Raw genomic sequence first — 15,504 nt, forward strand, 5'->3', positions numbered from 1 at the left:
CCAAGCAGACTTGGAAAGGAAGAGTGTACACTAAATTAGACAAGAACAGACGAACCAGGATCCCAAGTATGACCTGTCCACTGAGGTCTGAAAACCTCAAGGCAAACGAGGACCTTGCTATGACAGCAATGCCATGTGTGCTTCTCTCCATGGGATGTAGCAGAGACTAAGGAGCTTCTCTGCCTCTCTTCCCACACGGCAGCACAGCAAGCTTGGTGTTGTCTACAAGCTTATAAATCTGGCATCAGGACAGAAACCTAACACACATGGCACACCAGTGAGTTTAATTTGGGTGTCCAGCAATACCACAGGGTAGTAAGATGCCATGCTGAGCACTTCAGAGATCATTCTGCTCAGCAAAAGCAGCACCCCCTCTTCCATATGCCCACCCCACTGGCATTCTGAAGGGCTGTTCTCCCAAAACATCTGCAGAGAAGCACACACAGGGAGAACTAAGCCTCCCCAGATTTCCTAGTGAACTTTACTTTTCTTCAAAAAGTCGGACAGTACTTGTAAAACAAAATATTGCTTGCCATTTAGAAACAGGCTAAGCAGCCCAGGATTTTTTTTCTTGGGAAAATTAATCCTCGATGCCATTGTGAAACAAAAGCAATAAAGCCAAAGAAAATCAGATATTCAATAAAAAATGGGTTGGAACTACCCGTCTCCCAAGTGGCTGAAGCAAAAAAAAAATTTTTTTTTTTTCTTTTGGAAGATGAAGGCTGGCTGGATCAGAGTCACCAGTCTCTAGGGGTTCCACCATCTGTAACAAACTTGCTGTGCTTTTATCACTGAGAAGTCAGGGCTAGGAGCAACCTCTCAGCAAACTCCTTCCTAAAAATGTACTCATGCATATATATTATTGTAGATACACACACACTGGGAAATGGACATATGCTGACTTCTGCTTCTCTCCAATACAGTCTGTATTGTGGCTTTTTCTCCTCCTGTTGCAGTAAAAAGAGAGCAATTTTTCAAGTTTATACCAAATGTCATTCTATTTCATTTCCAAATATAATCTCCTAGAGAGAAGGTTCGCTTGCCCTATTTCCAATCGCTAAAGTTAATACACAAATTTATATTCCTTTCTCCCACTCGCTCCCCTAAATTAAGAGGTGTAATTACTAGGAACGCTTGCTACAAACGAATGGAGTGCCAAGGGAGAAGGAACTGTCAGGGCTGGACGTCTGCAGCAGCCACCCTCCCCTCTCCCCCATCCCTGGAGGATCCTGCTTATGAGGCAGTTTCTATCTTTCCCATTAGCAGGGGTAGCTCACACACAGGAGCAGACGACAACCTCTCCCTTTCCAGGCAGGACAATCATAAGGGACAAAATTACAAAATTAACTTCAGCCTGCCAAGGCCCACTGGTGCTTGCCAGGATGACTCCCCCCAAACCCACCTTTTGCCTCTCCCCAGCTCTGCTGACCTCTCAGGCAACATCAGGGTTCCTTAACAGCAGCAGAGAAATGTAGATCTGTGATCTAAAAATTCAGCCCCAATCTCCTCACTCTCCCCCTTCCTCGTATCCAGCACACCCTCTCCAAAGGAAGATTGATTATTATAATCAGACTTAGCTCTGACACAGCATTTGCATTTTCAAAGCACAGCATAGTCATTAACTAATTCATCTACCCCAAGGGAGCCTTAACGAGCATTCACCTCTCTCCCCTCTGATTCCCAATCCGCAGGCAGCCCGCAGCTTTCCTTCCAACACCTCCCCTCCACATTGTGCGGCACCAGCACAGCTTGGGGAAACTCCAGACAGGCTCAGCGAGCCAAACTCAGCCCTGCTGCAAAGGAACAAAAGGACAAATGCACAGACACCCTATTTAAACCAGCCACCCTACGGCTTCCATATGTAATCATAGTGCTACAGGGTCTGGCAGGAAACAATTTGTTCTGCAAAATAAGGCCAATGCCACAGGGGGCCCAAAATGGCCCAAGCCTGAGCTGCCTGCCCAGCTGCAAGCATGTGAAGTAGGAATCATCATCACACCACAGCCCCCAAAGCCCCAAACTCCTCCCGCACAGCCCACCTACAACACACCTTTGCTCCAAGACTTGGCCTCCTCCCCCTCTCAAGTGTCTTCTCACATCCCAACGTCACCAGATGCCAGCCCTCCCCACCCACCCGCCTTCCTTGGTGCTGTATTTATTTCTTTTTAGTAATCTGGGATGGGTGCAGGATGCGAGTTTGGAACTAAGCACTACCAGACATTTCGGATGGATGGAAGCTGGCTCGGAGCTCAAAATTAACAAATCTGGAAGGTTCACAGGGAAGAAGAGCAAACATCTTGTACAAGAGATACACCGAGCAAGGGAACTGAAGATGTTAATTTAAACCCATGAGTTTATTCAAGTATAATTACACATTTCAACCCTCACTCCAAGAAAGGAGCAGACAAGGAATCTCTTCCTCTCACAGCCTGTCCTGCCCACGCTCCCAGGCACTGCTATGAGACCTCACTGCCACTGCTTGACAGCAAAACACCTTGACAGCTCCACGTCCAAAACCCCTCTCTTTGCTCTAACAGCTCATTCTGAAGAAGGATCACCTAATTTCCATGTTCATTCAGCTCAGAGCTCTCTGCTGTTATCAGCCTCACGTCACCACTTCCACCAGTGTGTAGATGACTGTTTCCTTTAATTACTACTGAAAGCTCCTCCCCAGCCAGGGAGAACAAAACAGCTGGAGTCCACCGAGAGAAGGCAACTCTGGAGTAATTAGCCTTAACTGGCTGACACCTCCTACCCATTACTCCTGGTTAGAACAGCAAAACACAGAATAAGAGCCTGTTTAGGGAACCTGTCAAGGTGCCAGACTGGATGTGCCACATCCCTGCCCAGTGTAGCTTCGGTGCTGGCACAATGGAGTTGTCTGCTCTCGAGAAGAGCATCACACAGATCATTTCCTTCATGCAGGAATAGGCATTTTTGGCTAGAATCAAGTCTTCTAGCAGCTGTAATTTACAGTCAAAGCAACAAATAAATCTGCAAAGATGTCATACCTCCTCCGTATGGAGTTTGAATACAGTTTGTTTCCTGAAAATATAGCCTCGAGGAGTTTCCAGAGCATTCACTCAACAATTCTCATCAAACAGGAGCTTGTAATCCCACCTCTCACTCCCCCCCATCAGTTTTCTCATTGAAAAATCATCACATAATAAACAGTCAGAGAAGAATCTATGCAGTTACCAAGCACCTAGGAAGATCAAAGGGGAAAGAGGAATCCAACATCCATTTTTGTTCCTTTGTTTTCTAACATAAATACAGTGGAATCAGTCCTGCTTAATACTGCAAAGAGAGCAAAGGAGCCTTCACTGAGTGCTTGAACTTAATCTCCTTTGTCTGGCTCACATGGAACAACACACAGGCTGTGCTTTTAGGAACAGCTCTCTCACTCCTGCTGCAGCTCCAGCCCAATTTTGCAGTTCACTACAGCCGGGAGCACTGTTTGCTGGCACATCTAGGCAGGGGCCAGCAGAGCTGCCTGCTCAAGCTGCTCTCTGACCTCCCAGAGTTGGGAAATGTGAGGATGGGGCAAGGGATCCAGCTATGGGAAAGCAGCAGCTCTCCTGACAGGCCCTCCCAGTGGCAGAGCCTTGAAGGAGCCTGCCCAAAGAACAGGTTAAGTGGAGCAGGTTGAATATTTTCTAGCTAAATGACCCATCCTGAGATTAGCCTGTGACAAAAAGCAGTGGGCTTTTAATGTATAAAAAGCGAGAAATCTCTCTCCTGGTGCCAAAACCCAAAGGTCACAGGGCCCTGCCAAGACTGCTCTGCCCATTTCAACCTCTTGGGATGACGCCTGCAGGGCCCTTCAGTTGCCAGCAGCAGTCACAGAGTGAAAGGCAAACAGCAATTCCCTCTCAAATACCGTATGTTCAGCTCTGGTGCCAAAGCACAAACCTGGCATTTTAACCTTTGGTGAACACGTTCTTGCTGCCACCAACAATAAACTCTGAGGTCCAGCTCAGAGGAAAGGTGTACTGGATGTGCAGCGATGACATTAGCACTGAACACAGCATCAACAGGACAGGGCCTGGCAGGAGCTCCATTTTATACAGCCAGTCTTTAGAAGTTAATGAAATATTCATAAATAAGTTAAAATTCTCCTGACAAGCCAGATCCTGTAATACAACATAGAGTTGTCAGCCTCAATTAAGTGATTCCAAAGAGGCAGGGCTCTGCCATTCATTATTTACCAAGAGGTCATAGGACAAATCCTGCTCTATGATCTCCTTGTCTCAGTGGATAAATTGAGTTTTACAGTTCCTGCTGGAGGACTCTGCTGCCCTTACAGACCCCAGCCTGCCACAGCTACTACCTACCCCCAGCATCCATCAGCCAAAGGCAAGAAACACTGGGAACAAGCTTTTCTAAGGACACTGAGACACGAAAAGACTGAAAGCAAATGATGTAGCAAGCTGATTAGGCTGTCAGTGTAAAGACTAAGTCTTGAAACTTAAACTTTTTTTAAGCCTTTATCTCCCTTTTTGTATACACAAAGCCAGCCCCAGGCAAGAAGAGAAGTATCCAGCAACCTTTGATCTGCAGGCACATCCTCTGAAACATGCCCTCCATGCCTTCCCCCAGATCCCATAGCTGGAGAGCTTCACATGCCCCCTGCATGTTCAGGACAAGCTATGCTTAGGGAATTGTATTTCTTGTATCAGATCTCTCAGATTGCTCCTCTTCTGATGCAGGCAGAGCTTCCCAGGACTGTGAAAGCAGGAGGAAACTGGTCTCCATCCTTGTCACAAGGAAGATGTAAATTAGGTATTACTTTGTCCCATCCTAACACGACTGTTCAACAGCCCCAAGTCTTCCTTTCCCTCTCTGGTCATGCACTGGAACTTCATGTTCCTTCTACAGCTTCTCCAAGCTGCCTTTCAGGAAGGCAGAATAAAGGAGCAGAAATGACAGAATCCTAGAGGTACCCTGGGCCTCTCACCTGGTTTTCTTAAAGTGCTGAACATAATGTAGAGCCTCTGCATTCTCCAGGAAATTTTAGCTCAGCTAAATCGAACCAAGTGAGTCTGAGGTAGCCCATAAACTTCTTACAGGTTCTGGAAGAGCACAATTTTGCACAACTATTAAATGGGCCTTTTGTGTCTCCAGGCTGTGCTTCCTATAATAAAGCCTCTGATAATATCCCTGTCCTGCTCTCATTTAACCAAGTAACTCAGTGTAACTCAGATTTTAGCGACAACAGTGACACTGACAAGCACCACTCCAGCTGCAGCATCCTCTAAACAGGAAAATGATTCACTTTTCTCCTCTGCTCAACAACTGAAGAGAAAAAAACCCTCCCCACTCCTCCCTCTCCAGTCCTTGTTCCTGTTATAATTATGCCTGTCAGTACAGCTCAGGTTTTAGGAGTACACCTGTGGCATGGAGGCCACCCCAAGTGATGGGCTGGGAATTAGGGCAATGTCCATGAGTCCCATCTGAGTTGGAATTGCTCTCCAGGTCTGGGTCAGACCATTTACCCCCAACCTGGCAGCACCTGTCCCACAGGGAAGAGCAGCAGGAAGGCAGCTCTCCACTTCAGGAAGCCACATTTCTTCCTCCTGACAGTCCTAACCCCATGTCAGCTCTCATCACCTTGGAAGAGCAAATGAAAACAGTCCTGCTGAAACCAAACAGTGCTGCCGTGTCCCATAAAACTTCCCTGTTAATGGATCCAACAGCAGGTTCATTTGTGTAATGGGACTTTTAAACAGACCGTTTATTTCTTTTTAATTTGAAGGGAATGTGCTATTTGATCCCATGTGCCCAGCTGGATTTTTAAAACAGAGATAAACCACAAGAATTGACTCACTAAGTCTCTCCTTCTCACCTAATTAAAATAGCATTGAGATAGGAAGGCGCAGGGGTGCAATGTGCCGATCACCTCTCCAGCCTGCAGGCAGCTTGTCAGCACTGATCCCCCAGGATCCCAAGGCTCCCTCCACACTCCCTGCTTTGCCCACAGTCACGTGCAACAGATGCTTCCGATGGTGCCACAGTGTTGTGTGTTGAACATGAATTTTCTAAGAGGGAACATGCAGCAGGTGCAACACACCAGCTGAGGCTGTTCATCACTCCTCGGGCTAAGAGAGGGAGAAAAAAATAACCTTGTCTGTGTACCTCAGAGCTCACTGTATTCCTACCCCGTGGGGAATAGCAGGGACCAGTTTTAATGTAGTTATTTACAACAGGCACTGAGAGCTCTCTGCCAGGGAAAGGGAAAGGAGAAGTGTACTCCCATGCCTCTATTCTAGGCCTCACTCCACCTTCAGAACTGAAGTTCCACAATTAAAACAGGGGGAAGATTCAAAATAGGGTATCAATGACTCCTGCACAATCATCCCCCTCTTCTAACAACTCATAATTCAGAATTTACAGGATGGCATGATAAAGTGAAGAAGAATACAAACACTGTGAAGTAAACAAGCAACAAATGGCTCTGCTGAAGTAAAACTAGAACTACCTGACAGAGAAAAAGATGTGTCAGACACATTCAAACCAAACAAAATTCACTAAAGACCTTGGGTCTAAAAATATAAACACACAAACACAATTACTGATAGCACAGAGGCTTTATCACAGAGAAGCATAAAATGATCAGAAAGAGGAAGCTACGTGAAAACTGAAGGAACAGCACAGATCTGAAAAGTCACAGTGCAAGTCCCAAAACAGCTGAAACCCCTTCCTACAAACCGAGCCTTCCTCAGCCAGAAACTCGAGAGGAGGACAGAGTGGGGCAGATGAACTGATCCCAGGATAAACATCAGCACCCTGTGGCACTGGGAACTGGTGATGACCTGGATGCAGCTCAGCTCTTCCACCACAGAAGTGGAAGAGGTTCCTGCCTGTACTCCATGATCCTATGGAAGACACTTTTGCAAAAGCTACTGCTGGAACATCACCTGGAATAATGTGACCACTCTGATTACTCATCTTCAAAGGAGGGACAGAAAGAGGCAGCTTTCTTTAAATCCCTTCAAGATTCATGAGAAAACTGAAGAGCTTTAAGAGAAGGCTGCAAGAGCTTGATTTGTTTAACCTAGACAAATGAAAGGCTGGGAGAGAACAATTGTTCTCTATAAATATGTCACAGTATAAATATGAGGGAGGAAGAACAGTCACTGTAGTTTAAGGAGAATATTAGCACAAGTAAAAAAATGGATATTGGCTGCACATATATTTTCAGTTGGAACTGGGAAGATTTCACCTGTCAGAGCACTCTTTCCATGACAGTAATGGTACAAACAACCAAAGCAGTTTCAAGACAAGCTTGACAAATTTATGAACTGAGATATATGCTGCATTTGCCTCAGTTACTGAAGGACTGGACTTTATGATCTAAAAGTCCTCTTCCAGTCTTCTGTTACTGCATCATTTCATTCTGGATTAGCTTCTTTTGCTGTCTCTTTATAACCAGATTCATGCTTTTCAATCTGATTTGAGGAGTGGATATTTCTCTAAGATTGCCTTACTAGAACTATTCACCCTGCTGCTCAGTTGAGTGCCACACTGCTCATCTGTCTTGGCTTTGCTGGCCTCACATAAGGTGTTAGGATAAAATCTGTCACATGGGAAGGAAATTAGCTGTCACCTGATAAATCAATTCAGAAATTATGTAATACACTTTTGACAGATGGAGACTTCCTGCACCAGTCAATTCTCTCCTGCCCCTCCCAACCTGTTGGTTCTATAGATGTTCCAGCAAAGTTTCATTTTTATTTACAACTACTGTGGTTCAACCCTCTAATCCCACATTTAATTGCCTTCCTATTACAGAGAATACAGAGAATTTACATTTCCAGTAATGAACGCCACTTTTGTTCTTGGTCTGTTGTATTTCTTGCTTTATGCTCAGTAACACTTAAACAAGAATTAAGTGAGCTCTATTGGCCAGTAATCCAGGGCAGGTGTTTCTATATTAAAGTTCACTTTTCTCCTACTATCATTGGTGTTACCTGTAAATTAAAAATACAGGTAATAACTTTTCCATGTTGCCTTCCAGTTAACAGCTAGTTCCCAACTACATCAAGCTCAGTGTTCTCTGAGTTTATTCCCTTCATGCACTCTTCCCTTCTGTCTCCATTTCTACTCCTGATAACCATCAGTGTAGGCAGCCACTGACATTTAAGTTAATCCTAAACATTATGATTTCATCAGACTGAACACATGATTGATTCTTTAACTATTGCTGACCTGCTGCTCTTAAATAAAGGTCTCCTGTTCTCTGTAAAGGGTTAACCAACACTTTTCCTCAAGGCAAGGGGCATTCATTATATTAATTTTAAGGTGGATTTATTGCCTCTATAAGGACACTCAGTTTATGCCATTCATTTGGTGACGGTGGCATTCTTGGACTTCAAATCTTCTTTACCTCCAACGCTGCTAAGCAATTCTTCTGATTCTTATATCCATCCTTTTTAATCTGCTGGAGGGTGAAATTTAATTTTTTCCAAAGAGCAGTCTATAGATTTCAGAGCCCACATGGGCCAAGCTGTCTTTTGAAGATGAAAGCCAAAAGATACCCAGAGAACCTCAGGGTAATGAAAATACAGGTGATGCTTTTTTAATACCAAGCTAGCTTCCCTCAGGGATTAATGATGGAGAACAAAAAATCTTGACATGAATGCCCTCTGCTACAGAACCAGACTGGAAGAAAGCATAAGATCAGAGATCAGAGCTGTTGCTTGGATGGCAAGCTTGAGCCAAACAATCTCCTCGTGTCTATAAAGGGATATGAAAAAGGCAAACGAAAATTACAAAAACGAACACGTCTTCTGTTTCCCTCCCTCAGGGAAGGAAAGAAAAATAATATAGCAAACAAGAAGGCATTTTCCACAAATAATATTTTGGTGTGAGTGAAGCTCTCAGCTTTAGGCCAGTAGAGCACTAAACCAGCATATCATGAGAAATGAGATCCTAGGACCACAGATCAGGGAGCTGCGTGAACTCTGAGCAACCTCCTGGCACATCCTGGAAATAAAGACACTGTAGCACCAGCCTCAATAAAGAAAACTTCCAGTGCTGATAAAATTGTCAAAAAAGCACACATTCATACAAAAAAATTGCAAACAACAACCATTCAGCAAATAAAAGACAGACAAACCCCACAGATCTCTGGGGCTGCTCAGCGACCTGAGCCCTATCGAGAGGGGTGACTCTTATGTGTCTTATGGGCAGGCACTGTTCCTTACAGTATGAACATGCTTAACCTGTGAATAAAGAAAAATAAATAAGTGAAGGGTTAGAGGGAGAGGAAAATCAAAGTTTCATTGTTAATTACACAGCACAATGATAAGGGTAATTTTTCTTAAATCAAAAAATAAATTCTAGGTTCAAGTTCCCTGAAGGATATAAAATATTAGAGGGTTTTTTTATGGTTGTAATCACAAACTCATTTCTCCAGCCACTACTGGCCGTGTCTAATTAGGGCAAAGTATGTTAATGATACAGAGGCACAGCCCAGAGAGTTCTTCAGTTGCAATATTAATTGCATTTAGGGAAAGAGGCATGAATTGTGCTTATACAAGCTAATTAGTATGGGTTTGCTAATTAATACTGGAAAGTCAAACTGCCTTTGTCTTGTCAACTGCAATTAACTGAAGACATTTAAATTTCTTTTTTTGTTGTTCCTCCAGCAGCACACTCACTTTTTAGTTGACAAGCAATGAAACCCTGCACTGGAGCAGCCAGAACAGCCACTCCATTCCACTTGCATCCCATTATCCTCTAGCATTTCCCTTCTGCTCTGGCCTGGCACAGGGTTCCCTATCACACACACACACCACCCTTCATCTGCTGTTTTCCCTGGGGACACAACTCCCTGAGCTTGTGTCCTTGCAGGAGAGGGTCCTGAGTGTGCAGCTACTGTTGTACTGAGGCCACGATCCCATCAGATTTATCCCACAAGTACTGCACTTTTAAATATTGCTACATAAAAATGAATCATTTACCAGGTCACCACAGATGCCCCCTCTGATAGAAGGAAGCCCACGGGACTCCTCAGTGAGGTGCCATCAGCCACTTCCCTGGCCCCAGAGCCCATCTCTTCATTTCCAGTGCCCCAGGGAGGGTGGCAGAGCCATCAGAGCTCTTCAGGGTGGCAGCAGAGATGTCACCTGCACAGAGGTTTGTCCCAGAAGCAGCCCAAAGATTCACCAGACTGCATGAGAGCACCTGACAGGTGTTTGTTGCTCCATTTCACTTAGAGCCATGGCCTGCTTGCAGAAGAACTGATGAAAAGCAATATCCACATCTGTCAGCACCCAGAGCAGGACAAGCCCTCCAGCATTCCCAGCTCAACATCAAACTGGGACTGGAGGCTCATGGGTGAAAGGGATGAGAAGGAAGGCGAGAGGCCAAGAATCCAAACCAGGCAAATAATTTTGCTGAAGTGTCAAATTTAAAGGAGTCTGAAAATAAGGCCATCCAGGTGGGACACTGATCTGGAGAGGGGGGAAAAAAACTACATAAAGATAATTTTGCTGGATGGCAGGGAGGACAGTGGGGCTGGTGGCACATCCACAGGAGCCCTTGGCAGGCAGCTATGGAACAGCCCCATCCAAAGGGGACAGACCCTTACCACCACCAACACTGCAGCAGACACAAAGTGACAAGGGCTTTCCCTACCAGGGAGCTTTCAACTGAGGATGCAGAAGAACCATCTACACCAGTGAAAAGAAAGAGTTACATGATCAGGGTTTCCCTCAAGAGGGGAAAAAAAAAAAAAAATCTTTTTTCCTCTGTATGAATCAAGTTTCCTGTATTTACTGAACAAATTCAAGCTGCTGAATAAAGCCCACACCTCACAATCTGCAATCCATGGTCTAAAGCACCACAGAAAACAGCCTGTTCATGGGAGGTTGATGTAAGAGTTACTGGAAGATCACAAGACCAGGAGTTTTCCACTGAGAAACCCTTGGGAATAGGCACTGAGCACTGACTGCTGCTTTATCCTCTGCTGATGGAGGATGCACAACACCAACTAATGCTTTAACACTGGAAGTTCCAGTTTCTCCAGCCCTCTGCTAGCCTGCTTCATACAACAAATTTTTGAAGGCAAACAACTCAAAATCCAGGCTTAATGAGCCCAAAAGAAAAACTTTAAAATGTTAAAAAAACCCCAGAACATCAGAACTTTTAAAACATCACAGCAAGTTTTTCCTCTGATACATCCAGTGAGCAGAACGCAAAACCGATTGTATAGAACTTGAAACTGGTACAAGGCAGCACGTAATGAGATCAGATGGCAAATAGGATTAATTCAGTTTTCTTTGGAAGTATCAGTTGTGGCCTGTGTTACCACAGAAAGCAGCTGGGCATACGAAAATGTTTGCCCACAACGTGAGACCACCCCAGAACCAGAATCAATTAACGCTCTCATGATGGAAAATCTGATGTTGAAACAGCAAGAGGCACAAATTAAGAAAAAGATCCTAACAGACGTAGGGCAACCCATTAACAGCACAGCAGGGGCACCTCATCCTGCCCTTCAGTGCCCTACTAGAGGTCAGCACAAGTCTAAAAAGCCCCATGTTGGCACTGTAGTTTATGATTCAGATTTTAGAACAGATGTCTGTTTAGCACCTACTTACTAGCCAGTGATGCAGGTCTATTTTTATATTAGTAATAAAATTAATCACATCTACAGAATGAGTCTCTGCATCTTGGATACTGCTCAGGTTTTCCTTGTGACTAGAAAAAGTTGCAGGAATCCCACAATTCATCCATTAGCAAGAACATCAGTTCACGAGATGGCTTAAAACTGACACCTCATTTACTCCTGAGTATAAAGAATCATATTCAAGTCATGAAACTGCACATAAACCTCCCAACTACCTGGGTTTGTGTCCTTTATTATTTTTGGTCCTTGAGGGAAGTGCCAATAAAACAGACGAACCCAGCAGAAAATTAACAGACATTATAAAAAAATAGTTTGTGGTAATTCCCTTGTATCTCATCTGCCTGTCCTTTGAACACTTGAGACTGAATCAAAGGCCCCCAAAGAAAGGAGTTAATTCAGCATGAAATAAAATGCTTGCTTCTGATCTAGAATTGCTAAGGAGAAAAGGAATTGCCAAAAAAAAAAGGAAGACAGACCACTAGATCTCATCCAACACTTTTTCCAGGTGAGCATGGAGACAGGGAGTGCCAAGAGTGGCAGCAGCAACACAAACTTTTACAATGTTTATTTGCTGTTCATTTCTGAATATTTGGAACTGATCCACTGTTCAAATGAACTTTGCATATTACTGCTCTATAAAACAACTAGGGAAAAAAAAAAAAAGGCAGAAATTGAACACTTACCATCTCTGCTCTTTGCTTGTGGTTTCCCACTTCTTCCAGAGCCTGAGACAGCTGAGCCTTCAAGACACAGGGGGAAAAAAAAAAAGGAAATTAATTCTAGGATGTCATTTTAGAAGTTTAATAAGATTGTCATCCCCTCCTCCCCTCTCCCCCCAAAAATTCACCCAGGGCACCATGATTTTCATGGCACTAAGAAGGAATTGTGTTTGTTCTTGTTCTGTCCTGCCAGCATCCCATGCCATGAGACAATCCTGTCCCAAAGAGCCTGAACTCAACACGCACAATTAAAAAACAGGTTTATTGCAGAGAATGCCACTACATGAGCCAGCCCAAATTTCAGTCTCACGGGCCAGACAGAACCGTGCCTCCACCCCATTTCTTTGGAAGCTGCAGAAAGAGTGGTCTAAAAGCCACCCACTTTTGCCAAGCTTAACTTAGAAGAAGAGGAGGTTTAGCTCCATAGCTCTGGAAAGGAGTGCGTGCTTCAAGTTAACACCATAGAAAATGTTCTCTTGAAGTTCTGGGGTCCAGGGCTGGGTTTAGAAGCCTTCCAAAATGCTGTGGGGCAAAATACTAAGAAAATCTGCTCTGTAACATAAACCTCCTGGATTTCTGTGAGAAAATATCCCAATGCAGCATTTTTACTTTTTTTAAAGGAAAATTTGAAATGTAAAGAATCTCAAATCAGAGTAGAAATATCTTCTGTTATCCCAGCATAATTTGGGGGGAAACAGGTACTTGACTCAGAAGAGGATCTTTCACCGAGTTTTGTTTATGGAAAAGGATTTTAAACAAAATTGGTATTTAGGAGATGGTTAATAGAAGCCACACATAACATGAGTGCTATTACTTCCCACATCTTTGATTTTCCAACACTGTGCTAGGCTGCCATCAGCCTTTCTCTGCTTAGCAGAAAGCCCAAAAAATAGTCACTAATGACAAAGAAGATAATTAAAACAATGTAAACAAATAAAAGAAATAAAAACAACTTTCCTACAAACCGATTCGCGTAATTTCAAGCAAATATTCATTAAAACCCTCCAGAGTCCCTCAGCTTCTCACCACATGAAATATGGGTCTTTTGAGTGCCACATCCAAACCAGAGACAAACAGCAAGCAGTTTATTATGATGAAAGGCAAAACATTCAGCTTTGGAGGCTGAACTGAAATGCAAGCAAACAAACAAATACAGCCTAAGTGTTCAGCACAGCAGAAGTTCCATTATGCAAACAAACAACCAAACAGTTCAAAATTTCCCTGGCCCCAGAGCTCAGCAGAAACTGAAAAAGTTTCAGCTTCTTGCTGAGCAGGGCCTGGGATGATGTGACATTATTTGAGGAACAGACACTGAAATAAGATGAAAAGGGTTTTAATACAAGCCTGGGACCTGGCACAGGAGAACGAAACACCCTCATTAAACACCACAGGAGATGCCAGCCCCAACCAAAACTCGAGTGCCTGGACAAGCAAGCAAAGAGAAAAAATGAAATGATCACCAAGTTTGATGTGGAAACCTCAGGGAACTGTAAATTTGCAGACACCTGGGAAAGACTTTTCCCCACTGCTACCGAAGCAGGCACAATGACAGCAGCAGGCTGGGGAAGAATTAGACAGCAGGGCCTCAGAGAGGTCATTTAGGAGAGGTGCTGGCATAAACTTTGTAAAACTCCCCAAGACTGACTGAATATTTTTGATTACAAACTACCCCAACTGTTCTGCATATTTATTAGCCTTATCCATATGAAGATGACTTTTAGATGGAAACCACTAGCCTATTCTAAACCAGATGTAAGAATTACTTAATTAAAAATTACATTAAAAATCATGTATTTTCTTACAGTAGCTGAATTTGAGGGTCAAGTCTCTGTTCACACAGACTCCTTTGGAATCACAGAATAATCCACATTGGAAGAGTGCGAATCCCCTCAAGGCTCAATCCCCTGTGGTTTTGGTGGGCATCTAGCACCCAGCCTGGATCAGCCCACCACAGTCTGCCAGGCTTTGGTCACCCTCACAGTGTAAATATTTTTATTTATAACACCAAGGCAACAGTACCCTAGGAGCCTGTTTAACTAGATGGGTAGAAGAGCATTTTAAAGTATAATACCTCCATAACCGTCAGAAGAAAAGGATAGCAAAGACTCCAACACATTTTACTTCGGGAGAAAGCTGGAAAAACCTTTTAGGCAAGAGAGAAATAATACAAAGGGATGGGAGAAATTGAAAATACAAGCAGGAAATATGCCATAATTTATCTTATATATAATATGGCTTGGGGAAAATAACCATTTCAAGGTGCTGTGCCAACAGAGACACAGAGAGAAACCTGGACAGCAAGTCCAAGCCAGCAGCATAACAATAGCAGATCAATATGATTTGGAGAAGCAATCAGATAAAAACTAAATCACAAAGTAGGTTTTCTTCATTGCATTTATTTCTAAGCAGCTCATCTCAAAGGGAAAGAGTCAGTAACGACTGGGAATTCAGAGAGCAGCTACTAAACTTACTACACTGCTGGAAGAAATGATTTATGAAGATTAAAAGATTTTTATACATATGGTTTGACTACAACTCTCACAGAAGAGCAAAAGGGACATACTTAATGCACTGAGAGCTGTTAGAGTGACAAAGCTGGAAACAAGGAGGCTTCCCCAGCGCTGCTGGTGCTGTGGGATGCACTCGCAGCCCGCAGTGGGGACCCTCCCATGCCCTGTCTGTGCCCACCTACTCACACAGGTGGGGAAGCACAAGACAAAGCCCAGACTTTCAGCAGGGTCCCCAGTGTCTGCACTTGGCAGGCTGTGATCTAGCTGATCTGGATGCTTTATCACGTCCAGTTTGTAAACATCAGCCCTATCCCAGACTTTTTATTAGCTTAAATCAAATATTGAACCTCCCTCAGCTGTTAGAGGACAGCTGCTTGCAAAGTGATTCACTGCCATATTCCTTCTAGGCCACAAGAAAATACAAACTAATCACCAGCAGCATGACAGATGCACACATTTTTAATTATGGAGGAGAAATTAGGCTCTGAACTTATCCCCACATCTTGCTTAATCAGAGTGCTGGGGAGGAGCTGCCAGCCCCCACAGCCTGGAAGGAAGGAGCTGCAGAGGGCCATGGACTGGTGCCTGGCAGCCTGCTCAGCCCCTGCTCCCATTCCCCAGGCATTTGCCAGAAAAGACT

General features: G+C 44.0%; 1 protein-coding gene across 1 annotated transcript in view; it reads right to left on the reverse strand.

The window, feature by feature from the left end:
• The window catches only part of MAD1L1 (mitotic arrest deficient 1 like 1), a 348,417-nt gene that overhangs the window by 168,191 nt on the left and 164,722 nt on the right, over positions 1-15,504 (reverse strand). The window contains exon 13 of the mRNA XM_082292272.1: positions 12,319-12,375. Coding sequence (XP_082148398.1) covers positions 12,319-12,375 — 57 coding nt within the window. The remainder of the gene's footprint in view (positions 1-12,318; positions 12,376-15,504) is intronic.

The sequence above is a fragment of the Coloeus monedula genome, assembly GCF_965178545.1.
Source record: "Coloeus monedula genome assembly, chromosome: 16".
Taxonomy (NCBI): Eukaryota; Metazoa; Chordata; class Aves; order Passeriformes; family Corvidae; genus Coloeus; species Coloeus monedula.